Source organism: Microcaecilia unicolor, chromosome 8 (genome assembly GCF_901765095.1).
Source record: "Microcaecilia unicolor chromosome 8, aMicUni1.1, whole genome shotgun sequence".
Lineage (NCBI taxonomy): Eukaryota > Metazoa > Chordata > Amphibia > Gymnophiona > Siphonopidae > Microcaecilia > Microcaecilia unicolor.
The window spans coordinates 190,131,763-190,159,760 of NC_044038.1; the positions used below are offsets into that span (position 1 = coordinate 190,131,763).

At 45.3% G+C, this 27,998-nt stretch overlaps 2 protein-coding genes across 7 annotated transcripts in view; one reads left to right on the forward strand and one right to left on the reverse strand.

The window, feature by feature from the left end:
• PDRG1 (p53 and DNA damage regulated 1) overlaps positions 1 to 27,833 on the forward strand; it is a 64,063-nt gene extending 36,230 nt beyond the window's left edge. For all 4 annotated transcript variants that reach the window (XM_030211204.1, XM_030211202.1, XM_030211203.1 and 1 more), the window contains exons 4-6: positions 6,190 to 6,264; positions 6,786 to 6,869; positions 26,789 to 27,833. In XM_030211204.1, coding sequence (XP_030067064.1) covers positions 6,190 to 6,264; positions 6,786 to 6,869; positions 26,789 to 26,871 — 242 coding nt within the window. In that variant the 3' untranslated portion in view covers positions 26,872 to 27,833. The remainder of the gene's footprint in view (positions 1 to 6,189; positions 6,265 to 6,785; positions 6,870 to 26,788) is intronic.
• Positions 27,813 to 27,998, reverse strand: part of TTLL9 (tubulin tyrosine ligase like 9) — a 390,690-nt gene continuing 390,504 nt past the window's right edge. For all 3 annotated transcript variants that reach the window (XM_030211201.1, XM_030211200.1, XM_030211199.1), the window contains one exon: positions 27,813 to 27,871. In XM_030211201.1, the coding sequence (XP_030067061.1) occupies positions 27,813 to 27,871 (59 nt within the window). The remainder of the gene's footprint in view (positions 27,872 to 27,998) is intronic.

Below are 27,998 nucleotides of genomic sequence, written 5' to 3' on the forward strand. Positions count from 1 at the left end.
ATTCGCAGAATATTTTTCTTGTACACAGCAGAGTCCGGGCCCCTTGAGCAACATTTGTTGGATTATTTAAAACGCTCGGGATTGCCCATGCTGTCTTCAGAAGAATTGAATTGTTTAAATGGTTCTTCAACGTTATCTGAGTTGCAAAAGGCGGTGAAATTGTTAAAGCATTATCCTGCTCCCGGTCCTGACGGATTCACAGGACAATATTATAAGGCATTACCTCCGGTCCGGGGGCCTTGGCTTCGTTGTTGGAGTTTTATGAGAAGGTGGTAAAAAATGGTAGATTTCCCATTTATGGAAATACTACGTTGATAACCTTAATTCCAAAACCTGGTAAACTGCCAGAGCAGGCAGATTCTTACAGGCCGATATCACTTTTGAATTTAGATATAAAGTTACTGGCTAAAGTGTTGGCTGAAAGGCTGGCGCAATGGCTACCAAAATTGATAGGACCTGAACAGGTGGGATTTGTGCGTCACCGTCAGGCGACTACTGCTAGCAATGGCGTCTTGCAAGGATAGGGATGTCCCGTCTCTGGTGGTTAGCCTAGATGCAGAAAAGGCATTTGACCAGGTGAGATGGGACTACCTATTTCAGACTATGACTAGTATGGGGATTCATGGCTGGTTCTTGCAAGCGGTTAAGGCTCTTTACTGTCACCTACAAGCCTGTGTGTTTATTAATGGTATTACAGAAAAAGAATTTTTTATAGGCAGGGGTACTAGACAGGGATGTCTGCTCTCCTCTTTACTTTTTGTAATATCTTTGGAAACCCTGCTCCATACGCTTTTGCTCACAAAAGAGATAGAGGGAGTCTCGCTGGCAGGTCAAAGTGTTAAAGTTCTGGCATATGCTGATGATTTGTTGCTGATATTGACAAATCCATCACAGTCACTGGAGTTGCTCCTTGCAAGTGTGGGACAGTTTGGACAAGTTTCTGGGTTCAAACTAAACCTAACTAAATCCTTTGCCCTTCCTGTGTTAACGGGCAGACAGTTTAGTTGGAAGGGACAGTTTCCCCTTAAATGGGCACACGGTGAAATTAAATATTTGGGAGTTTATATTCCGACAGACTTAAATAAGTTATACGAACAAAATATTCAGAGGTTATTAAAGGCAACAAAATTGAGGTTGCAGGCTTGGGGCCCCTTACCTATTTCCCTGTTGGGTCGAATAGCACTATTTAATATGATGATCGTGCCTAGATGGCTTTATGTCTTTCAGACCATACCTTTATACTTAAGAAGGGAGGATGAGAAAAACTTAAACTCTTTGATTAAGTGGCAGACTGCTTCTGCTGTGCTTCTTTCACACGAAGCGAGGTCGAGGTGAAGTGCTATGATTTGAACTCAGGGGGGCCTGGCCCGGTGGTGGACGGAGGGGGGCGGGTGGAGGGGACTGCAGCACCAGGCCCCTCTTGGAGGCCCGGGGAATTTTGTCCCCCCCGCCCCCCCTCTCGGCAGCCCTGCCTTTAGCGCAAGGAATCCGGCGTAATCACTCCATACTACCAGTCACTGCAGGACAACAGGAACACAGAATACTATTATATGCGGATGATAACTCTCCTCTATGTTAGAGATCCAGCCCATTCTTTGGACCCTTTACTAGCCGAACTGGACCTATATTCACAATACTCTGGCTACAAGCTTAATAAAGATAAGACAGAAGCTATGTTATTCAATACTACCAGACAGGAGGGGCTTCAGAATCTCCCCTTTCAGCTGAACAACAAAGGCTTCCATTACTTGGGGGTTAAAATTTCAAATACAACACAGGATTTATTAAAACTAAACTATCCTCCCCTGGAGCAAAGAGTGAGAACTCTGTTAAATGACTGTCAGGGAATGTGGCTTACATGGATGTGGAGAATTGCAGTCATTAAAATGATTATTCCCTGCTTTTTGTTCTTTTTTTTCAAAATTTACCTATCATGGTACCAAAGGGCCTTTTTAAGAGATGGGACAGGATGTTGAAAACTTTTATATGGCATGGACCCAGACCAAATATTAGTCTCACTAGGCTGATGAAATCAAGGGACAAGGGGGGGGGGGGGGGGGGGGTTCCCTAACCTAAGGCAATACTATATAGCAGCGGTATTGGCTGCTTTGAAAGAGCACCATAATCCTGAACTGGATAAATTGTGGGTGCCACTTGAAAAGGCACACATGGCTCCATACGCCGCCTCCTACAAATATGTGCACCAAAGATTGGAGGGGGAGGGGCAGGTGCAGATCAAATCTCAGCCCCATATATTTTTAGACCCGTTAACAATACACTGAATGGAGACACAGATTCAGAAAGGGGTGGGGGTCTTCTTCCATCCCTATAGCTTGTTGAGAGACTATCCTCCTTTCCATACTGGGTATTTAGGTCCACTAAGGTGGAGATTAGAGTCCCTGGGTATACATTTCTGTAAGGAGTTAACTCCCAAAGGGAAATTTCTGACTTTGTCACATTTTCAGGAGCTCATGCATTTCAAAATCCCCTTCTTTCAATACTTTCAAATGCAAGACTTGCTCCAAAACACAATGGAGGATTCTCATCTTCATAGGCAAACCACAGCCTTAGAAATTGTGTTATTTAAAACTGGACCATCTAAGAAACTCTTAACGCAACTATATAAAGTGTTGGGAACACAATCTGTAGATGTCACTCCAATACACGAACACAGTTGGGAACTGGCTGTAGTGGTCATTAGTGGCAGGGGAGTGGGCAGACATTTACAACTGTATCAGAAAATGTTCAGGTGTTTCCAGTTATCAGCAAGTTCAGTTTATATTGGTCTTAAGAATGTATTGGTATCCCCCAAAGGTGAAAAATGCCAAAATGGGGCAGGTATCCACTGGGAGCTGTTGGAGAGGTTGTGGACTGGAAGGTACATATGAACACGTGGTGGGAATGCCGAATAAGTCAAATGTTTTGGAAATTGGTCTAGTCTAAAGTGATTCTATGCGGGGCCACTTTAGGGGCTTTTGGTCCTGTGACATGTTTGTTATGGGTGGTCCTAAATCACAGGCATCAATCTATGGAGTCACATTTGGGATTGGATTTGCTGCTAGCAGCAAAGTTAGTTTTTGTCCGTTCTTGGAAGACTGATTCAGATCCAACTGTGGATCTTTGGTACAAGATATGTGCAGACATTAGAAAATATGAGAAAATAACTTTGACGTTAAAATACCAGAACGAAGTTTGGATACAAAAGTGGGCAAAGTGCTACTTTTCAACACTTTTCAGATTAATAACTACAAACAGCAGCGGAATGGTACATACTTTAGCTTTAAGTATGTTTGTTCTTTCCCAGTTATAGGGGAGCAAGGAAGGGGGGGGGGAGGAACTACATTAGTAACAACAGTTGACACACTATATAAGGCTTTGTACAGTTCTTGCATGGAACATTTATTTTTCATATGTGTATATCCTCTTTCTGATAACCAGTGTGGTAGACCGTACATCATTGTAACACTGTGTCGTTCAACAAGATGCAATTTTCAACCTAATAAATATTGAATGATTAAGAAACAAAACAAGAGGGCACAGAATCTTTCCCTCTCTGTGTGGAAACATGTCATATTTACAGTACTCTGCTTTCCCTAAATTTGTGGCTAACGGCTTCTTACATACCAGTAGCTCAGAACACTCTGGAAGACAAGCTCAGCAGAGTTTCCCTAACTTACAAATGGTCTCTCTCCGCCACAGCAGTCCTCAAGATTTTTTTAAGCCTGGGGCACTCCAGCAATAGACCTCTTTGCTATAGACAAACACTCAAACCGGCTGATATTCAGCGCTATTTAACCAGTCAGAAACAGCTCCTGGCCAGTTAAATAGCACTTAACCAGCTAAACACTAATATTCAGTGTGAGATAGCTGATTATCTCTGCTGAATATTAGCGCATAGTGGCTAACCGGCTATATTATGCGATATAACTGGCTAGCTACGAATATTCAGCACATTGCATGCTAAGTTTAGCGGCCAAATAGGACAGCCTAAATAGCAGTCCTTTTTTTGGCTGCTGTAAACATAACCAGCCAGCACTGAATATTAACTGATTAAGTTTAAACTGGCCAAAAAAACAGATATTCAATGCTGGTCACCTGAAACAGCCCAGCATTGAATATCCGGGCATGGTGCCGATTGTGAGACTCGGCCGGCATACCTCTACGGGTTGAATATCTGCCGGGAAATGTTGTCTGTTCTGTTCCAGGATTCCATCACAACAGTATCTTTGAAGATGCTTTCATCATTTCATGGACCAAACATCTTTATTATTCATTCCCTCCAACTCTGCTGATAAAAGTCAAACAGAAGACTGTATAAGATTCTGTAGACATAATACTTGTCACTCCAACTGACCCCACCGACCATGATATCCCTGATTTCTCAAATAGGCAATGAACAAGCTCCTACATTTGGGATCTCACCCTCATCTTCTCTTCCAGCAGAGGGGTGCCTTATGTATCCCAGTGTCAAAAAAATGGCTCTGACAGCATTGAAATGCGAGGGTTGGCCTCTCCAAGGTTCTCTCCAGTAATTCAACGAATTCTCACAGCAGCTCATAAGCCCTCAACTCAAAAATCATACTCCTTAAAATGGAAAAGATTCACCATCTAGTGTGCTTCAAATCTTGATCCTTCTTTTCCCTCCAAACGCTGCTTCAGTATTTGCTGCAGCTTTCGGATTCGGGTATAAAATCATCTTCATTGAGAGTTCATTTCTCAGCTATTTCCTTCTTCCAGAAGGATCAACAAGAACTTTCCCCACATCCTCTAGGTCATCGTTTCCTTAAGGGCTTACTCCACCTGAGACCACCATTACAAACTCCTCCACCACCATGGTATCTCAGTTTGGTCTTGTCTCAACTTATGAAGCGTCCCATTGAGCCTTTTAGCTTCTACTTCCCTACAAGATGCATATTTCTGGTAGCTATCACTTCTGCTTGCCGGATTATCGAACTACAATCCCTCCACCACCCTTTCAATCTGCCTTACTGGGTTGCTTTCAACTTTTATTTCCAACCAGTACAACCCTCAGGGAGTCGCCAAGTGTGACTGCATTATCCTGAGACACATAGTTGATTACCTGTAGCAGGTGTTCTCCATGGACTTCAGGATAATGCAGGAATGGAGAGTAGCCTAATGGTTAGTGCAGTGGGTCAAGATCCTGAGGAAATAGGATCAATTCCCACTGCAGCTCCTTGTGACCCTGGGCAAGTCACTTAACCCTCCATTGCCCCAGGTACAAAAAACACCTTAGACTGTGAGAAAGGGACAGGGAAAGTACGTGCATATGTGTACAGGCGCTGCATATATCTAGTAGCGCTATAGAAATTAGTAGTAGTAATCACGCCTTTCCACCTTCCATCCCCTTCAGTTTTTTCTATTGGCAAGCTGGGTTACCTCCTCCTTCCAAGGAATTGTATTCTACATGATTACCTCTTCCTTGGAACTATTTACTGAACTGAGAGGCTGCTGACGGCAGGGTGGGAAGGCAACCTACACACACAATTGGCTAAAGCCTCTCTATCAAGATAGGGGAACACGTCTTGATAGGCAGCCTGCGGAGAAGGCTACCAAATGTGTCTGCATTATCCTGAAGTTCATGGAGAACACCTGCTATAGGAAGCAACTATGCTTTCTTGTTCGGGTGCTTCCTGCGTATTCTATTTCCCCTTTGCATTAGGTATTCGCTATAAGAGGATAGTGATGATAACAAGTAGAATTTAATCTTTACAAATGTGGAACTCTTTTCTTAGATATTTGAGAACTTTCAATTCTTATTTGTTCTGGAAACATTTGAAGACCTCTTTGCCTAGAAAATATTTTTGTTAGCATTTTCACTCATTTGTTTCCATGAAATTTTTTTTCTGAAGTTTACGTGCTTTGAACCTTATTGAGAGTTGGCGAATACAAATACTATTTTACATTATATTACTGTTTCGGTATATTGTTTGTATTGTATTTATTTATTGTATGTTTAACGTAACGGTTTTGTGTTTTGGTTTTTATATGCAGGCTATAAGGCTTGAAAGGTGGCACTTTGAATTCATTAAAAATCAGATGGGAGAAAGGAAGGTTGGAAGTAGCCCCCATATAATATGGAGAAATTTGTAAAAGAGGCATCATCTTGTAATGGTTAGGGAGTAGAACAGAAATACTCTGTATTCATTCTTTTGTCCAATCTTATTTCAGAAATGTTGATGGTTTGCTTTGGGAACATGTTTATCCAGTTTCCAAAAACCAAGATAAAAGAAATGATCCAGATAGGTGAGTGTCAGTGTTTGACATTTTCAGTTACATGTTCAAACTCATTTTTATTAACCATTAATGTCCAATGTTCCTGTAATAAGCCATATAGATTGATGGGAACATTGGACACTAAAGTGTTAGCATCATAAATAATAAACCTCAACACTTTGAGAACTTTTCTCTTTTCCCCCTCTGTGGATTTGTTTTTTATGTAATGACTTGTTTCGGCCACAGATGCATGGTAATTCCATTTTATGCCTTCATTTCCATCAGTCAGAGCTTCAGAACTTGAACTTACTGATGTAATGTTTCCTGCTGTAAGTCTCTGGGAGGAAATGATCTTTGTAACAGACATATGTGAGCTATTTGATGAAATGAAGGAATTAGAGCCAAGACAGGAATCCTTTTCTCCTAATAAGTGCAGCAGTTGCAAAGTCAGTTATCAGAACATACTGTTTTCTTCTATCTGTATCTGGGATATCTTGAACTTGGCAAGTGATTACTGGTCTCTCCCCCCCCCCCCCCTCACATTCTTACAGATCAGGAACATCTGGATGAAGAAATTGCAAAGCTTCGGACAGAGTTAAAGATAAAGGTGAACTTTCTGTATGAAGCACAAGGTACATCCTGATATTGTATAAACCAGAGGAAGACAGAGCACTATTACAATTAGCTAAACAATGGATTTAGACATAAACAACAAAACAAAATACCCCCAAATGTTGTGAAAAGAAGTGAAGTTGGAGCTTGGCAGATCTACATAATTTCCCCTTCTTGCTGCCAACCATCCATGCCAGTATTGCATGCACATGCCCTAACTGTAAACAATGGTGTAGAAACAGAAATTAGATCTTACCTATGAATGTTTTTTTCCTTCAGGCCCTCCAAATCAGTTGAGACCCTTGGTTTATACATGCCTACCAGCAGATAGAGACTGAGACTTGTATAAGACCTCTTTGCAGTTCCAGCCAGCTAGTATTTCTATAACACAGCAGATGACATAGGATCACCAAAAACTGTACCCTCGTTACCGGTCGCACAATTTTTTTTCCTCGTGCTGTAGCAAATGGCTTCCTATACTTTGGCAAAATTCTTCAGAAAAATTTTTTTTCATTTTTGAACAACCACAGTAACCAATTAGAATCTAACTATAACCGCCGCCGACAGACTACGGATACCCCAAAATAAGGAAAAAACACAAGCACAAACACTAGCATTGCCTCCGACGCATCACCCTTCCTTTCACATCTCCTAATACTCTGCAGTACAAGATGGGCTCTTGACAAGTCTGGAGGTCCTAAAGGAAAGAAAATTAGTAGGTAAGATCTAATGGACAGTACCAAAGCAGTAACCTCAGGCAGGACCCCATGAGACTGAAAGATAATACTGCAGAACCAAAACTTGCATCTTGTCTGGCCTGCACATCCAACTGATTGTGTTGCACAAAGGAATGAAAGGATGGCCAGACAGTCGCCCAACAAATATCATGTGGCAAAATGAGACTACACTCCCCAAAAAAGCAAACAGGATGCTAGGAAGTATTAGGAAAGGGATGATAAATAAGACCAAGAATATTATAATGCCTCTGTATTGCTCCATTGTGTGGCTTAGCTGCACAAGAGTGGGGTTAGCGGGAATCCCACAGGATTCCCCTCCAGGTCCATGGGGATCTCGCAGAAGTGAAGGTGAGTTGAGATGAACGAGCCCCCTCCCTCCCTCCCCTCCCTGAACTTACCTCAATGCACTCTGATGGTCTAGTGGTCTCTTCTGGGCAGGAAAGATCCCCACTCTTTCCTGTCCACTGCCGCTAATCTTCTGACTGCTACTGCTTCATCAAAATGACTGCTGAGACTTCAAGCGATGGCCTTGCGAGACTTCTGCAGAAGTCTTGAGAGGCCACTGCTTGAAGTCTCGGCAGCCATTTAAAAAATGATAAAGGGGATTGAACTCCTCTCATATGAGGAAAGGAGACAGCTGAGGGGAGATATGATTGAGGTCTACAAAACCCTGAGTGGTTTAGAACAAGTAGAAGTGAATCAATTTTACTCTTTCAAAAAGTACAAAGATTAGGGGACACTCAATGATGAAGTTACATGGAAATACTTTTAAACAGGAAGAAATGATTTTTTTCACTCAACAAATAGTAAGCTCTGGAACTCGTTGCTGGAGGATGTGGTAACAGCGGTTAGTGTATCTGGGTTTAAAAAAAGGTTTGGACAAGTTCCTAGAGGAGAAGTCCATAGTCTGCTATTGAGACCGACATGGGGAAGCCACTGCTTGCCCTGCGATTGGTAGCATGGAATGTTGCTACTATTTGAGTTTCTGCCAAGTACTTGTGACCTGGATTGGCCATTGTTGGAAACAGGATACTGGGCTAGATTGACCCAGTATGGCTATTCTTATGTTCTTATGATGTTGCAATTATGATTCCCTCTCATGGCTTTAAGAGCCTCTGGCATAGACCGACCCTTAAGCAAATAGGCTAATGCAGTGGTCACCTTAGAAGCCGCTGATCCCTTTTTAGGACCACCAAAGAGAACTAACAAATGATCCAATCATTGAAATTCTTCCATTTTTCTCAAGTATTCGAGCAATATTCTTTTCATGTCGAGTCTGGCCAACCATTCCTGCTCCTTGTCTCATGCGTCTCACGCCAGATCACCTAAGACAGGTAAGGAAATGGACTGATTTACATGAAACTTCGACACCACCTTAGGGAGGAAGGAAAGAACTATAGATGCAAGGAAACCCCCAAAGAGAGATTCTCGACACAACAGAGCCTGGAGCTCTGAAATTATGTGCGCTGACAAAATTGCAATCGGAAAAACTGTCTTCAGTGAACTGTTCTGTAAGGTTCAAAAAGGGGGGGCCCCCAACTAGAACAGACAAAACAAGGTTGAGGTCCCACTAAGGCACAACTGGCCGATGGAGTGAACGCAGAAGCTTGATCCCCTGCAAAAAATGTTCCGCATCTTGGTCCTTGGACTGGACCCCTGAAATGGGCCAGAGCCGCTACCTGCACCTTCAGCGAAGATGAGATTAGACCTTTATCCAAACTATCCTGAAGGAAATCCAAGATCTCTACCACTGGAGCTTCTAAAGGATGAAAACTTTTCCATTGGCACCATTTTCCACACCCACACATAGGCCAAAGGAGTCGAGTGCTTACATGACTGCAGCAGGGTATTTATCACCTTGGAGGAATAACTCCTCTTTTGCAACTGCACCCTTTCAAGAGCCATGCCATAAAGTGAGAATGGAGATAGGCCCAGCATTCGGACAGGCCCTTGCCTCAAGAACTTTCACCTCCTGTAGATGTAGAGGTTGGCTGATTGTCAGGTTCATCAAATCCTCATACCAGGGTCACCGAGGCCAATCCGGAGCCACCAGCACCACTGGTCTGGGGTGCGCCTTGATACATTGAATCACCTGGCCCACCTGCAGCCGTGAAGGAAACGCATATGCATTGGCCACGGGAGAATCAGAGCTTCTATGCCTTCCAACTGCTGATCCTTCTAGCAACTGAAGAAGCAGGGTACCTGTGCATTGGCAACCATAGTCATGCGATCCAGCACTGGCCATCCCCACTAGAGAACAATTTTTTCAAAGGCTTCCCAGGCCAATGTTCATTTGCCTGGATCCAAGGTGTTTCTGCTGGGAAAATCTGCTTGAACATTGTTGACACCTGCCACGTGAGCCGCAGACAGATCCAGTAGGTGAGTTCCCATCCACATGAACAGGTCAGATTCTTCCTTTGCCACTGGGAGACTTTTCGTGCCTCCTTGACGGTTCACATAGGCCACTGCTGTGGCATTGTCCAAGAGGACTAACTGCTTTGCCTTTGAGCAGCTGCTGAAACGCCAACAAGGTGAGACATATCGCCCTGGTTTCCAGTCTGCTGATCAGTCAGCGAGCTGTTTCCATTGTGCAAAGATCTTGAGCTACTTGACCGAGACAGTGAGCTCCTCAGCCCTTGAGACTGGAATCTGTTGTCACCACCGTTTACTCTGGGGCTTCGAGACCACTTGAAAGATTGGACTTGCCCAGCCACTACTGCAGGCTGCATCTTGCCTCGGAGAGATAGATGCTTGAGACAGCAGCAAAACTTGAGGAGGACACATATGCACTCTAGTCCATGGAGCCACTTCGAGAGTAGCCACCATTGAACTCAGAGCTTGCAGGAAATTTCTGGCCAGAAAGGTTCTGACTGACAGAAAGTTGCAAGATAATATAATAGGTATTTCTGAGACCAGGTGGATTGAGGATAACCAGTGGGACACTGTCATACCCAGGATACCAGTAATCTGGGATGAATTGGTGGAGGGGTAGCATTGCATGTTAAGGAGGGCCTTGAATCAAATAGATTGAAAATTCTAAAGGACACAAAACACATCTAGGAATCTCTATGGATTGAAATTCATAGTACATAAGTATTGCCATACTGGGACAGACCAAAGGTCCATCAAGCCCAGCATCCTGTTTCCAATAGTGGCCAATCCAGGCCACAAATACCTGGCAAGATCCCAAAAAAGAACAAAAAACATTTTATACTGCTTATCCCAGAAATAGTGGATTTTCCCCAATTTAATAATGGTCTATGGACTTTTCCTTTAGGAAGCCGTCCAAACCTTTTTTTTAAATTCTGCTAAGCTAACCGCATTTACCACATTCTCTGGCAACAGATTCCAGAGTCTAGTTAAATGTTGAGTGAAGAAACATTTTCTCGGATTCATTTTAAATTTACTACTTTGTAGCTTCATCGCATGCCCCCTAGTCCTAGTATTTTTTGAAAGTGTAAACAGACACTTCACGTCTACCCGTTCAACTCCACTTATTATTTTATAGACCTCTATCATATCTTCCCTCAGTGAAGAGCCCTATCCGTTTTAGCCTTTCCTCATAGGGAAGTCGTCCCATCCACTTCATCATTTTCGTCGCCCTTTGCACCTTTTCTAATTCCACTATATCATTTTTGAGATGCAGCAACCAGAATTGAACACAATATTCGAGGTGCGTTCGCACCATGGAGCAATACAAGGCATTATAACGTCCTCATTTTTGTTTTCCATTCCTTTCCTAATAATACCTAACATTCTATTTGCTTCCTTAGCCGCAGCAGCACACTGAGCAGAAGATTTCAATGTATCATCAATGACGACACCTAGATCCCTTTCTTGGTCTGTGACTCGTAATGTGGAACCTTACATGATGTAGCTATAATTTGGGTTCCTCTTTCCCACATGTATCACTTTGCACTTGCTCACATTAAACGTCATCTGCCATTTAGACGCCCAGTCTCCCACTCTCGTAAGGTTCTCTTGTAATTTTTCACTATCCTCCCGCAATTTAATGACTTTGAATAACTTTGTGTCGTCAACAAATTTAATTACCTCACTAGTTACTCCCATCTCTAAATCATTTATAAATATGTTAAAAAGCAGCGGTCCCAGCATAGATCCCTGAGGAACCCCACTAACTACCCTTCTCCATTGAGAATACTGACTGTTTAACCTTACTCTCTGTTTTCTATCTTTTAACCGGTTTTTAATCCACAACAGACACTGCTTCCTATCTCCTGACTCTCCAATTTCCTCTGGAGTCTTTCATGGGGTACTTTGTCAAACACCTTCTGAATATCCAGATACACAATATCAACCGGTCTACCTTTATCCATATGTTTGTTCACCCCTTCAAAGAAATGTAATAGATTGGTGAGGCAAGATTTCCCTTCACTAAATCCATGTTTGCTTTGTCTCATTAATCAATGCTTTTGAATATGCTCTGTAATTTTGTTCTTTATAATAGTCTCTACCATTTTGCCCGGCACCGACATCAGACTTTGCCGGTCAATAATTTCCCGGATCTCCTCTGGAACCTTTTTTAAAAATCGGCATTACATGGGCCACCCTCCAATCTTCCGGTGCCACGCTCGATTTTAAGGATAAATTACATATTACTAACAATAGCTCTGCAAGTTCATTTTTCAGTTCAATCAGTACTCTGGGATGAATACCATCCGGTGTAGGAGATTTGCTACTCTTCAATTTGTAGAACTGCCCCATTACATCCTCCAGGTTTATAGAGATTTCATTCAGTTTCTCCGACTCGTCAGCTTTGAATACCATTTCTGACACCGGTATCTCTCCCAAATCTTCCTCGGTGAAGACCGAAGCAAAGAATTCATTTAATCTCTCCGCTATGGCTTTGTCTTCCCCGATCGCCCCTTTTACTCCTGGGTCATCTAGTGGTCCAACAGATTCTTTTGCCGCTTCCTACTTTTAATATACCTAAAAAAAATTTTACTGTGTGTTTTTTCCTCCAACGCAATTTTTTTTCGAAGTCCCTCTTAGCCTTCCTTATTAGCGCTTTGCATTTGACTTGACATTTCTTATGCTGTTTCTTATTATTTTCAGTGTGTTCCTTCTTCCATTTTCTGAAGGATTTTCTTTTAGCTCTAATAGCTTCCTTCACTTCACTTTTGATGCATGTGGGAAAGAGGAACCCGAACTATAGCTACGTAATGCAAGGTTCCACATTAAGAGTCACAGACCAGGAAAGGAATCTAGGCATCATCGTTGATGACACGTTGAAACCCTCTGCTCAGTGTGCGGCGGCGGCTAAGAAAGCAAATAGAATGTTAGGTATAGTTAGGAAAGGACTGGAAACAAAAATGAGGACGTTATAATGCCTTGTATTGCTCCATGGTGCAACCGCACCTTGAATACTGTGTGCAGTTCTGGTCACCGCATCTCAAAAAAGATATAGTGGAATTAGAAAAGGTACAGAGAAGGGCAACGGAAATGATAAAGGGACTGGGACGACTATGAGGAAAGGCTGAAATGGCTAGGGCTCTTCAGCTTTGAGAAAAGACAGCTGAACGGGTAGACGTGAATTCCTTGATTACTGTTTCCAAAAATACTAGGACTAGGGGGCCCATAATAAAGCTACAAAGTAGTACATTTTAAAATGAATCGGAGAAAATATTTCTCCGAGGACAAGCAGGCTGCTTGTTCTCACGACTGGGTTGACGTCCACGGCAGCCCCCACCAACCGGAACAAAACTTTGCGGGCGGTCCCGCACGCAGGGCACACCCACCGCGCATGCGCGGCCGCCTTCCCGCCCGTGCGCGACCGTTCCCGCTCAGTCTTTTCTTTTCCGCGCTGGAGAGAGCCGCGTTCGTCTCTCTCTCTGTCAGCCCCGGAAACCGGATCGCGCTTTCGCCGCGAGATTTTCTTTGTGTGTTTTCTTAGCTTTCTTGTTTTATTTTGTAAAAAAAAAAAGAGAAGAACTTGTTTTCCCTCGTCTTTTTAGCGGGGGCGTCTCGTTGCGGCCTTGTGGCCGCGCAGTCGATTTATTTTTCGAGGTGTGAAATTTACTGCCACCATCGACGACTTTGACTTTGCCGACGCGATTTTTCCGTCGATGTCCTCGAAGGTCCCGAGTGGATTTAAGAAGTGTGGTCGGTGCGGCCGGCATATCTCGCAGACCGACACGCTTGGTGCCTCCAGTGCCTCGGGCCGGAGCACGATACCAAGACTTGCACCTTGTGTCTCGGTTTACGGAAACGGACACAGGTGGCGAGGCAAGTTCTACGGGACTGTCTTTTTGGAACTTGCGCCGGCCCCTCGACTTCGACGGCATCAGTATCGACAGCTGGATCTTCGGTACCGGTACCGATGTCCACGAAATCAGCACCCACCCCAGGAGTACAGGTCCCGTCAGCCCGCCGGTCTTCCGGAGACGGCAGGGGTGAGCGGCCGCGTGGGCAATCGGCCCCGGTCACTCCCTCTACCCAGGGCCCTCGGGACCGAACCCTGTCGGACCCGATTCCTCGAGGCCGAGGAGGATCTACCTCCTCCTCTTCAGTTCTGCTGAGCGCCGATGACGGGCACCGGAAAAAGACAAGCACCGTCATCGGTCGCCCACGGCGCATATGGCTCCCGGCTCCAGAGACGATTCGACGCCGAGGAAGCGGCAGCGCCGAGAGGAGCGGTCCCCCTCTGTAGTAGAGGTATCGTCACGTCAGGGTGCCAGCACTTCGGTGCCGTCTCCTGGACCCGAACAGCTTCCGGCACCGACACCTCTACCGGCCCCCTCGCCTTTCCCGACAGCGGGCCTGGACGAGTGCCTCCGAGCCATCCTTCCGGGGATCCTGGAAGGGCTGATGCGCCAGACTGTGCCGGCGCCGGGGGTGCTTGTACCCTTGGCGCCGTTGATGGAGGCGCCGGCGTGCTCTAGCCCGGTGCCGAGGCCTTTGACGCTGCCGCCGCTTGCGGCGCTGGTCTCGACCGCCACGCAGGTGGAGTTGACGTCGATGGAGGGAGCTTCATCTCCGCCGGCGCGGGAGTCCACCGCTCGACGACGCCACCGAGGACTCGGTGCCTCGAAGTCGAGCCGGGCCCGGTTGAGGCCTGAGCTACAGGAGCTCATGTCCGACACCGAGGAAGAGGCCTCGTGGGGGGAGGAGGAGGACCCCAGATATTTCTCCTCAGAGGAGTCTCCCAGATATTTCTCCTCAGAGGAGTCTGTGGGCCTTCCCTCCGACCCCACTCCTTCACCAGAGAGGAAGCTCTCGCCACCTGAGAGCCTATCCTTTGCCTCCTTCGTCAGGGATATGTCGATCTGCATTCCCTTCCCCGTGGTCTCTGTGGATGAGCTGAGATGCTCGAGGTCCTCGACTATCCATCACCACCTAGAGAGTCCTCCACGGTACCGTTGCACAATGTCCTCAAAGAGACACTGCTTCGGAACTGGTTGAGACCGTTATCTAATCCCACCATCCCCAAGAAAGCGGAGTCCCAATACAGGATCCACTCTGACCCAGAGTTAATGCGGCCTCAATTGCCTCATGACTCGGCGGTCGTGGACTCTGCTCTCAAGATGGCACGGAGTTCGAGGGATACCGCCTCGGCGCCCCCGGGGCGGGAGTCTCGCACTCTGGACTCGTTTGGGAGGAAGGCCTACCACTCTTCAATGCTCGTGACCCGCATCCAGTCCTACCAGCTCTACACGAGCATACACATGCGGAATAATGTGAAGCAACTGGCGGACCTGGTTGACAAGCTCCCCCCGGAGCAGTCCAGGCCTTTTCAGGAGGTGGTCAGGCAGCTGAAGGTGTGCAGAAAGTTCCTGTCCAGGGGTATATATGATACCTGTGATGTGGCATCTCGTGCTGCGGCCCAAGGTATAGTGATGCGCAGGCTCTCATGGCTGTGTGCCTCTGACCTGGACAACCGCACCCAGCAGCGGCTGGCCGATGTCCCTTGCCGGGGGGATAATATTTTTGGTGAGAAGGTCGAGCAGTTGGTGGACCAACTACATCAGCGGGAAACCGCCCTCGACAAACTCTCCCACCAGACGCCTTCAGCATCCACCTCAGCAGGTGGACGTTTTTCCCGGGCCAGGCAGGCTGCGCCCTACGCCTACAACAAGCGTAGGTACACCCAGCCCGCCCGAAGGCCTCCTCAGGCGCAGGGACAGTCCCAGCGCGCTCGTTCCCATCAACAGCGTGCGCCTAAGCAGCCCCCGGCGCCTCCACAGCAAAAACCGGGGACAGGTTTTTGACTGGATCCATGGGAACATAGCCACCATCAAAGTGTCCGTGCCGGATGATCTGCCAGTCGGGGGGAGGTTAAAACTTTTTCACCAAAGGTGGCCTCTAATAACCTCCGACCAGTGGGTTCTCCAAATAGTGCGGTGCGGTTACGCCCTGAATTTGGCCTCCCCTCCACCAAATTGTCCTCCGGGAGCCCAATCCTTCAGCTCCCAGCACAAGCAGGTACTTGCAGAGGAACTCTCCGCCCTTCTCAGCGCCAATGTGATCGAGCCCGTGCCACCCGGGCAGGAAGGGCAGGGATTCTATTCCAGGTACTTCCTTGTGGAAAAGAAAACAGGGGGGATGCGCCCCATCCTAGACCTGAGAAGCCTGAACAAATACCTGGTCAAAGAGAAGTTCAGGATGCTTTCCTTGGGCACCCTTCTACCAATGATTCAGAAAAACAATTGGCTATGTTCCCTGGATTTAAAGGACGCATACACTCACATCCCGATACTGCCAGCTCACAGACAGTATCTCAGATTCCGCCTGGGCACACGGCACTTTCAGTATTGTGTGCTGCCCTTTGGGCTCGCCTCTGCCCCACGGGTGTTCACGAAGTGCCTCGTGGTGGTAGCGGCGTATCTACGCAAGCTGGGAGTGCACGTGTTCCCATATCTCGACGATTGGCTGGTCAAGAACACCTCGGAGGCAGGAGCTCTCTGGTCCATGCAGTGCACTATTCACCTCCTGGAGCTGCTGGGGTTTGTGATAAATTACCCAAAGTCCCATCTCCAGCCAGTCCAATCTTTGGAATTCATAGGAGCTCTGCTGAATTCACAGACGGCTCAGGCCTTTCTTCTCGAAGCGAAGGCCCCCAACCTCCTGTCCCTCACTTCCCAGACCAGAGCGTCTCAGCAGGTCACAGCTCGGCAGATATTGAGACTCCTAGGTCATATGGCCTCCACAGTTCATGTGACTCCCATGGCTCGTCTTCACATGAGATCTGCTCAATGGACCCTAGCTTCCCAGTGGTGCCAGGCCACCGGGAATCTAGAAGATGTCATCCGCCTCTCCATCAGTTGCCGCACTTCACTGCACTGGTGGACCATTCAGACCAATTTGACCCTGGGACGCCCATTCCAAATTCCACAGCCCACGAAAGTGCTAACGACAGATGCATCTCGCCTGGGGTGTGGAGCTCATGTCGATGGGATTCACACCCAGGGACTGTGGTCCCTCCAGGAAAAAGATCTTCAGATCAACCTCCTGGAGCTCCGAGCGGTCTGGAACGCAGTGAAGGCTTTCAGAGATCGGCTGTCCTGTCAAATTATCCAAATTCGGACAGACAATCAGGTTGCAATGTATTACATCAACAAGCAGGGGGGCACCGGATCTCGCCCCCTGTGCCAGGAAGCCGTCGGGATGTGGCATTGGGCTTGCCAGTTCGGCATGCTTCTCCAAGCCACATACCTGGCAGGTGTAAACAATAGTCTGGCCGACAGACTGAGCAGAGTCTTGCAACCGCACGAGTGGTCGCTCCATTCCAGAGTGGTACGCAAGATCTTCCGAGAGTGGGGCACTCCCTCGGTGGACCTTTTCGCCTCTCAGACCAACCACAAGCTGCCTCTGTTCTGTTCCAAACTACAGGCCCACGGCAAACTAGCGTCGGATGTCTTTCTCCTCCATTGGGGGACCGGCCTCCTGTATGCTTATCCTCCCATACCTTTGGTGGGGAAGACCTTACTGAAGCTCAAGCAAGACCACGGCACCATGATTCTGATAGCGCCCTTTTGGCCCCTCCAGATCTGGTTCCCTCTTCTTCTGGAGTTGTCCTCCGAAGAACCGTGGAGATTGGAGTGTTTTCCGACTCTCATTTCGCAGAACGACGGAGCGCTTCTGCACCCAAACCTTCAGTCTCTGGCTCTCACAGCCTGGATGTTGATGGCGTAGACTTTGCTTCGTTGGGTCTGTCGGAGGGTGTCTCCCGCGTCTTGCTTGCCTCTAGGAAGGATTCCACTAAAAAGAGTTACTTTTTCAAGTGGAGGAGGTTTGTCGTTTGGTGTGAGAGCAAGGCCCTAGAACCTCGTTCTTGTCCTACACAGAACCTGCTTGAATACCTTCTGCACTTATCAGAGTCTGGCCTCAAGACCAACTCAATAAGGAATCACCTTAGTGCGATTAGTGCTTACCATCATCGTGTAGAGGGTAAAGCTATCTCTGGAGAGCCTTTAGTCGTCTGATTTATGAGAGGCTTGCTCTTGTCATGGGCCCCCTGTCAAGCCTCCTGCAGTGTCATGGGATCTCAACATAGTCCTCACCCAGTTGATGAAACCTCCTTTTGAGCGTCTGAATTCCTGCCATCTGAAGTACTTGACCTGGAAGGTCATTTTCTTGGTGGCAGTTACTTCAGCTCGTAGAGTCAGTGAGCTTCAAGCCCTGGTAGCTCATGCTCTTTATACAAAATTTCATCATAATAGGGTAGTACTCCGCACTCACCCCAAGTTTCTGCCAAAGGTGGTGTCTGAGTTCCATCTTAACCAGTCAATTGTCTTGCCAACATTCTTTCCCAGACCGCATACCCGCCCTGCTGAACGTCAGTTGCACACATTGGACTGCAAGCGAGCTTTGGCCTTCTATCTGGAGCGGACACAGCCCCACAGACAGTCCGCCCAATTGTTTTTCCTTCGACCCCAATAGGAAAGGGAAACGCACCATCTCCAATTGGCTAGCAGATTGCATTTCCTTCACTTACGCCCAGGCTGGGCTGACTCTTGAGGGTCATGTCACGGCTCATAGTGTCAGAGCCATGGCAGCGTCGGTGGCCCACTTGAAGTCAGCCACTATTGAAGAGATTTGCAAAGCTGCGACGTGGTCATCTGTCCACACATTCACATCTCATTACTGCCTCCAGCAGGATACCCGACGCGACAGTCGGTTCGGGCAGTTGGTGCTGCAGAATCTGTTTGGGGTTTAAATCCAACTCCACCCTCCAGGACCCGAATTTATTCTGGTCAGGCTGCACTCTCAGTTAGTTGTTCTTCGTAGGTCAATTTCTGTTATACCCTCACCGTTGCGAGGTTCAATTGACCTGGGTTCTTGTTTTGAGTGAGCCTGAGAGCTAGGGATACCCCAGTCGTGAGAACAAGCAGCCTGCTTGTCCTCAGAGAAAGCGAATGATACATACCTGTAGCAGGTGTTCTCCGAGGACAGCAGGCTGATTGTTCTCACCTACCCTCCCTCCTCCCCTTTGGAGTTGCGTTTTTGATCATTTTTGCTAGTCATTCAACTGAGCGGGAACGGTTGCGCACGGGCGGGAAGACGGCCGCGCATGCGCTGTGGGCGTGCCCTGCGTGCGGGACCACCCACAAAGTTTTGTTCCGGTTGGTGGGGGCTGCCGTGGACGTCAACCCAGTCGTGAGAACAATCAGCCTGCTGTCCTCGGAGAAAACCTGCTATAGGTGTGTATCATTCACTTTCTTCACTCAGTGTGTAATTAAACTCTGGAATTCATTGCCAGAGAATGTGGTAAAAGCAGTTAGCGGGATTGAGAAAAGGTTTGGTTAGATTCCTAAAAGAAAAGTCCATAAGCCATTATTAAAATGGACTTGGGAAAATCCACTGTTTATTTCTAGGATAAGCAGCATGAAATGTATTGTACTGTTTTGGGATCTTGCCAGGTACTTGTGACCTGGATTGGCTGCTGTTGGAAACAGGATGCTGGGATTGATGGACCTTCGGTCTGTCCCAGTATGGCAACATTTATGTACCTGTCTCTGCAACTTAAGTATCCTCTGTGAAGGCAAAAACATCCAACCTAATGATGTGTCAAAATGCACCCCCAGAAATTTGAAAATCTGGGACAGGTAGCGATGACTGGATTCACCACCCAGCCCAGATGTTCCAGAAAAACTACAACCCGAGCTGTGACCCATGCACTTTCCCAGATCAACCAATCATCCAGATAGTAGTGGACTAGGATTCCCTCTTTGCAAAGAGCTGTGGCCACCACCATGACTTTGGAAAAGGTGTAGTGAGCTGTCATGAGCTGCAGAACGTGGGAATCACTAATAAGCCTGTCAAATCAGAATGTGACAAGAGGTTGAGAGAAGTCAGAAAATGCTACAATCACCGACCACAGTGTTTCCATGTGCAAAGAGGGCATCTTGAGGGCACTGTTCACCCTCTTGAAATCCAGAATAGAATGAAAAGTGCCCTCCTTTTTCGGCCCCACAAATAAATGGAGTAACTTCCAGTGCCTTGTTCCTCTTATGGGATGTGCACAATGCCTCTTAGATAGCACAGGTGGTGCAACATGTTCTTGACTGCCCTTCAGATTTAATTTCAACTCTACCGCCTTTGCTGACTAGCAGACCAAGGTGGTATACAATCTAAAAATTACAACAAAAACAAAGATTGAAAGGAACTACAATATCGGATAGGAAAGAATAGACTCAATCATATGAAGGGCCTTAAAAGTAAGAAGTGTTTTATAAACAGTTCATTGTTCAATGGGAAGCCAATGATGTTGTTAAAGCAGCAGAAAGACATGATCTGCATGGCAGAAAAGGCGAATGGTGGTGTTTTGGAGAGTTTAAAGGTTTTTTTTTAGATGGGATTTTGGACAGCCTAATGATGTTGCAGTAGTTCATCTTAGAGGTAAAGAGTGAAACGATGAGAATGGAATGTGTCGTGATCAAAGTAACGTCCGAGAGCAACTGTTGCAGAATAAAAAACTGTCTTCCATACAGTAGAAATTTGTGGGAGAAGTGACAGTTGTGAGACTAAGATGACTCCTAAGTAGTGAAAGGAGTCTGGGTTGGACAGGAAAAAGGTTAAGGGGAAGAGTAGGTGTGGGAAGGCCACCTGTAAACCAGCAGGTAACTTGTTTTTTGGGTGTTCAGAACTAAGTGGTGGGAGGAAAGCCTGAAGTCGGTGCCGGGCAAAATAGTGGAAACTATTATAAAGAATAAAATTAAAGAACAGAGCTTGGGTTCAGCCGAGGGAAATCTTGCCTCACTAATTTGCTTCACTTCTTTGAAGGCGTAAATAAACATGTGGATAAAAGTGAGACAGCTGATTAGAGAGACTCCTGAGAAAATTAAAGAGTCATGGGATATGAGGCAAGGTTCTGGTGTGGATTAGGAATTGGTTATTGGACAGAAAACAGAGGGTAGGGCTAAATGGTCATTTCTCTCAGTGAAAGAGAGTGGTGTGCCGCAGGGATCTGTACTGGGACCGGTACTATTTAACATATTTATAAATGATATGGAAATTGGAACGACGAGTGAGGTGATGAAATTTGCAGATGATACAAACTATTCAAGGCTGTTAAAAGACGTGTGGGCTGTGAAATATTGCAGGAAGACCTTAGGAAATTGGAAGACTGGTCGTCCAAATGGCAGATGAAATTTAATGTGTACAAATGCAAGGTGATGCACATTGGAAAGAATAATCCGAATCACAGTTACCTGATGTTACGGTTCATCTTGGGGGTCAGCGCTCAAGAAAAAGATCTGGGTGTCGTTGTAGATAATATGCTGAAATCTTCTGCTCAGTATGCGGTGGTGACCAAAAGAGCAAACAGGATGCTAGGAATTGTTAGGAAAGGGATGGTGAATAAGACCGAAAATACTATAATGCCTTTATATCACTCCATGGTGCATCCGCACCCTTGCATTTGGTTCTGGTCGCCGTATCTCAAAAAAGATATAGCAGAATTAGAAAAGGTTCAAAGAAGACCGACTAAAGGGGATGAGGGGAGATATGATTGAGGTCTACAAAATCCTGAGTGGTATAGAATGAGTAGAAGTAAATCGATTTTTTACTCATTCCAAAAGTACAAAGACTAGGGGACACTCGAGGAAGTTACATGGAAATACTTTTCAAACAAATAGGAAGAAATATTTTTTTTTTTCAAATTATTTTTTTTATATTTTTATTTTTGAATTTTAACAGCAATATGAAAAAAAGAATTTTAACAAGATATCCAGCTGGATAATTACTCCAATACAAATATCACATTACAAGATGATATTACAATTGTTTCTATCTCTCCCCTTCCCACCTCCCTCCCCCCCCCCCCCCCATCGCATGTAGTATTCCTTTAGCATCTCAATTACGTTACCAACATAGAAGGACCGGGACCAGCAGACCATTGAACATAAGGGTCCCAAACACGATGATAGGACCCCAATTGTCTCGTGCGTAAAGCTGTTAACTTAGACATTAAATTAATATAGTCCATCTTCTGTAAAATCAATCGGAGTCTCGGCAAGGTTGGTTGCTTCCAAGCAGCTGCAAGTACCAATTTACTAGCAACAATATTTTTTCACTCAACGAATAGTTAAGCTCTGGAACTCTTTGCCAGAGGAGGTGATAACAGCGTATCTGGGTTTAAAAAAGGTTTGGACAAATTCCTGGAGGAAAAGTCCATAGTCTGCTATTGAGACAGACATGGGAAGCAACTGCTTGCTCTGGGATTTGTAATATGGAGTATTGCCATGATTTGGGTTTCTGCCAGGTACTTGTGACCTGGCTTGGCCACTGTTTGGAAAACAGGATACTGACCCAGTATGGCTACTCTTATGTTTCTTATGTATCTCCTTTTGTGGCATTATTCCTTTCATTGGTACAGCCAGTCAGAAAAGTCTAAGGCCAAATAAGAGGTACAAAGTCACTCAAAAAATCCACTGCTGAAAAATAACTAGTGTAAAACAAAGGAAGGAGAAAGCCTCAAAGAGCTCAAGATTAAAACAGATTCACAGAGCTGTAAAGATCAAAACGATCTCATACTCCTTCATCGCCAAAAAACCTTCCAACTTTTTTTTCATTATATGTGTGTATATGCTTTAAATCATCAAAGTCTTCACATAAGATATTACTTCAATAAAGACATTTTTTTCAAAATCATGTCATGCAAAACAAAAGCACTTATCTTGTAAAGAACTAGCAGGTATACGGAAACGGAGCCCATCCGTCACTTCACAGACAGAGTATATTTATTGAAGTGATATACTCTTATGTGAAGACTTTGAAGATTTTAAAGCATTTACACACTTGTCAGTGGATGCTGGTAGGGGTCAGAGGATGTAGCGGTGATGACCTGATAGGAATGGTTAGAAAGAAAGGAAGTGATCCATGTTGGAACAGAACCAGAAATACCACAAGATCAGATAACAGATTAACCAAGTCGAAAGCTGCAGAAAGATCAAGTGACAGCAAGTACATTTAGATTGTCCACAGAGCTAACAGTTTGCCCCGGGCATCTCGACCCCCTGTTGGTTATGTGCGTAGCAGCGGTGCAGTTCCTTTGCACTCAGTGGGCTGCGGGGACTTCACCAAGCAACTCAGGCAGAGGAGGAGGAAGGAAGGTAAGGATCGCTGTCACTGCTTCCCAAGGCAGCCTGTCCTGCTGCAGCTCGAGGCTCCCTCTCAACACCAGATAAACAGGTTTCTGTTTTTAAACAAGGTTGCTGTGTGCTGTTCCAGGGCACTCCAGGCTGCCGCTGGAGATGCAGGAGCTGAGGCACAAATGGTCCTCTCCCCTAATAGGAAGGGCTGGAGGGGGAGGAACCTGGCTGCCCGAGAGTATCACCCTAAAGGGAAATGTGGCCGCTGAAGCCAGCACAGGTAAATTGGGCAGTCCCCCCCCCCCCCCCCCCCCCCCATGGAACTCAAAACAAGAATTCCATTGGTGACCTCCTGGTGACTAACCAACTAAGGGCTAGATGCACTAATCAATCGTTAGAGCCCTTCCCTTACCGATTCCCTTAGCGAATCAGTAAGGAACAGGCATGCATCAAGGAATAGGAATGCAAATGAGCTGCTCGTTGTAGCTCAATTGCATTCTCTATTCCATCGTTAAACAGTCAGCCAATCGGCCGGTCGAGCATGCACAGAGCAGCCAAGCATTATGATGGCTGCTCTGCGCATGCCAAGGACGTCCTTCACTATAAAAAAAAACTCCCTCTAAAAAGACGTTCTTTTTACAGTCTACAAGCTAATGTACAGTTCAGAGGCAAGAGAATAAAAACTAACCTGATGATACGGAGGAGCCTTCAGCCCAGAAAATCGGGACGTGAGAGGACATAAATCAAAACTTTTTGGACGTCCCGCCCGCCAGGTCTCTGTCAGCCAATCACAGCGCGTTTAGCTGATACTGGTAACAGCTAAACGCGCTGGGATTGGCTGAGAGAGACCTGGAGCTGATCAGTTATGCTATTACTTACTTGTTCTGGAGTGCTGTATTTTGTTATGCTGTTTTGATAAATGTTCAATAAAGACTTCATACAACTTAAAAAAGTGGGAAAAAAATCCAAGTGCTTGTCCTTTTTTTTATTTTTTTAACAAAACTATTAGTGGGATTTGAACCCGCCACCTCTGGATTACAAGACCAGTGCTCTAACCACTCGGCCACAACTCTACTTACTTGGATGTGCCTCCCTTACTTCCAGGTCTCTCAGCTGAATGAAGCACGGCCAAAAAGGATTTTTTTTTTTTTTTGAAGTGAAGCTTTATTAAAAGAAATCAAACAGGCTCCGATGCTGCAGGCTCTTTTTTGGACATCATTCAACCCTGGAATAATAAAAACGTCCTTTTTGGCCGTGCTTCACTCAGCTGAGAGACCAGGAAGTCTCTGAGCCAATCACAGCGCGTTTAGCTCGGCTGAACGCATTGTGATTGGCTCAGGGACTTCCAGGTCTCAGCTGAGTGAAGCACTGCCAAAAAAGACGTTTTTATTATTGCAAAGGGGGAAGGCAACCAAAATGGGCGCCCATCCAAAAAAACCCGTCTATTTTGGCCCCCTTAATAATAAAAACGTCTTTTTTGGCAGTGCTTCACTCAGCTGAGACCTGGAAGTCCCTGAGCCAATCACAACGCGTTCAGCCGAGCTAAACGCGCAGTGATTTGCTCAGAGACTTCCAGGTCTCTCAGCTGAGTGAAGCCCGGCCAAAAAAGATTTTTATTATTCCGGGGTCCAAAAAAGAGCCTGCAGCATCGGAGCCTGTTTGATTTTTTTTTTTTTTTTTAAAATCTAGTGAAGAACGTCCATAAAGGACGCTCCTGATGAGCACTTGGGCTGTTTTTCGGGTGGAGCACTCCCATAATGGCCATCTATGATGAGCACTTGGCCGTTTTTGCCCCGCCCCCCCCCCCCCCCGATTTTTTTTTTTTTTTTACATTTTATGAAGTTTTCCAATCCTGCGCAGCCCCAGCGAGAGGTACAGACCTCTCATTAGATTTTCCACCATTTTCCAGCGTTAAGGCAATCAGAAAAGGTTAGTGCATCTCATCACAATAGGTTTCTACACAATTTGCTCATCTGCATTCCGTTTTTGTTAGCTCCTACCGTCGTTGGAAAAACTATTTAGTGCATGCCAGAGTTTACTACTTGCTCGTTAATGGCTCATTAAGTTTAGTGCATCTGGCCCTAAGACCACATAGGTTGCACATCCACCATTTGCTGGGAGACTGAGACATGCTGCCTGGAACTGCATAGGGGTCTTATTCAAGTCTAAGTTAGGTGGTCTCGGTCCTCATCTGCTGGGAGGCATGCATAACCCAAGTGTCTTGACCTTTCTAGTGGGCCACTAAAGAATCTAAATATTTCTTAAGAATTTGTAAAAACCCTTAAATTATTTTGGGAGTGGATTTTGAAGATCCTACTTCTTAACCATGTGATTGCGGGGGGGGGGGGGGGGGGGTTGCAGGTATAGGGAAGCAAGCTGGCGTTGGGAAGACTTACTCCTGTGATATTGGGATGCTTAACATACTCCTACATCATATCTGTGCAGATTTTTTTCTTTTGGAAGTGAGGAGGGAGGCTGAACTGGTTTATGAGGATTCACTTGAATTAATTTCTTTCTTATTTTAGCTTGCTATTCTTTATGCTAAGGAAACTCATTGTGAATTCAAAGGACAAATTAGATCTTATCTGCTAATTGTTTCCTTGAGTCCCTCCAGACCAATTCAGATGAGTGTGTATACACATTCCTGCTAGCAGATGAAGACTGAGTGCTACAGGTTCTGTAAAGGTCCTGTGCAGCCCTGACCCAGACAGTATTTCTGTTGACAAAGCAATATGGAAAAAGAGACCCCTCCCTCCCCCCCCAAAAAAAAAAAAAATCCCAGAGGTTAGAAAACAACCAAGACTAAACCAAATATTCAAAACTAAGAAAAATATTGCTGACCTTCAAGTGTAGTGGGCTGAGAACCTGGGGAACTAGGTGCAATTCCCACTGCAGCCTAAGTACATAATTGCCATACTGGGACAGACCAAAGGTCCATCAAGCCCAGCATCCTGTTTCCAACAGTGGCTAGTCCAGGTCACAAATGGCAAGATCTCAAAACAGTACAAAACATTTTATGCAGCTTATCCCAGAAATAAGCAGTGGATTTTCCCCAAGTCCATTTTAATAACGGTCTATGGACTTTTCCTTTAGGAAGCCGTCCAAACCTTTTTTAAACCTTCTAAGCTAACTGCCTTTACCACATTCTCTGGCAACGAATTCCACAGTTTAATTACACGTTGAGTGAAGAAAAATTTTCTCTGATTCATTTTAAATTTACTACTTTGTAGCTTAGCTTCATTGAATGCCCCCTAGTCATAGTATTTTTCGAAAGAGTAAACAGATGCTTCATGTCTACCCTTTCCACTCCACTCTTATGACCCTGGGCCAAATCACTTAACCTTCCATTTCCCCAGGCACAAACTTAGATTGTAAGCCCACTAAGGTCAGAAAAGGTACGTACTTGCTGGTCTGGAGGGATAATGAGGCAATTACATTTTTGCTGTATGATAAAATTAAGTCTGGTGCCATAAGAATTGTTTCTCCTTAGCTGACTTGTTCAGAGGTGAGACTGCTCCATGGCTGTGAAGTGGAGGGAATGGCTTAATGTTCTCAGGTTGAGGAAAAGTGATACTTGTCAAAGTCCTCAAAAGGGAGCTCTTTTTGAGTTGTTGGTTCTGTTCTCATTTAAATTCTTATTTTTTTTCTGCAGGTAACCAGAGCTGAAAGGCTTTAGATTGAAACCCCTGGAACTGGAGGAAATGAGAGCTGTGCAGCAGGACAGCCATCTTATTTAAAACCATAGTGTAATGATGTGAATGGACTCTGAGCAAGCAAAAGTATACTGCTGAAGTCTTGGATAGTTCCTGTTGTGCTTCTAGTTCCATACAAGAGTTTTGGAGGGCAGAAGGAGGAAGCCCTCTAGCACAGCTGGTGGAGAGTTGGACTTGTAGCAACAGTTGTTTAGCTTAATTTCCTGCATGAAACATGGCCTTATAAAATCTTCTCTGTTTGCAAGTCTCCCCTCACTTCTAATTTTTTTTTATACTGTTTATCCAGTTACATTCAAAGTGTGATAGAGAGAAGTGCACTGAATAACCCCTGGTGCCCTGACACTTCTCTGATTTTTTTTTTTTTTAATTATATTCTCCTGTAGGTAACCTAGTAATTTCAGAGAGGACAGAGTACATTGGGATGTCACTGAAGATATAGAGCTACTCTCATTGGTTAGTCATAACCATATACAAATTCCTGTACTAAAGAAGGAAAGTAGACAACATGAAACGTTCACATCTCTTAGTTTAAATGTGAAGATTGAGAAAATTTTCCAGATCAAAAATCATTCCTAACTGAAAGAACTAAAAGGCAATAGGTTCTCAGCTGTGCTGGAGTTGTCTTGTGGCTGCTTGTGAAGCAAGCATCTTAGATTTATATTTTTGCTTCCACTTGTAATTTTGTGTGTGAGTGTTTTGATTATTAGCATCACTGAAATAGAATTTGTTTTTTTAAATAGAAGCAGCTCATCTTCATTCATTGAAGGCTCTTTCAGTTACTGGCTGCACTCCATTAGGTGCTTTCCATCAATTAAAGTATAATGATATTTAATTATTTCATCCAACATCCTTTTTTCACATTCAGTCACAAGACTCAACAATGTGTTGTAATAAAAGGGGTGCTCTTGCTTCTGGTAATCTGGGATGAACAGTGTGCATGGTGCTGACAGTTTCTCCTGGATTTATTAAACTTTCTTCTGTGCATAGAGCTGCTTCAGTTGTTTCTTTCTATCATTGATACAGCCTGAAACAACAAAAAGGAATAAAAATCTAAATTCAGTTTCTGTGATGTGCAGCTGTGTATATTACATCTGCATTGCATGTGCTATTTCTCCACACAGATGCAGTCTAAAGACACATCACTCATTGCT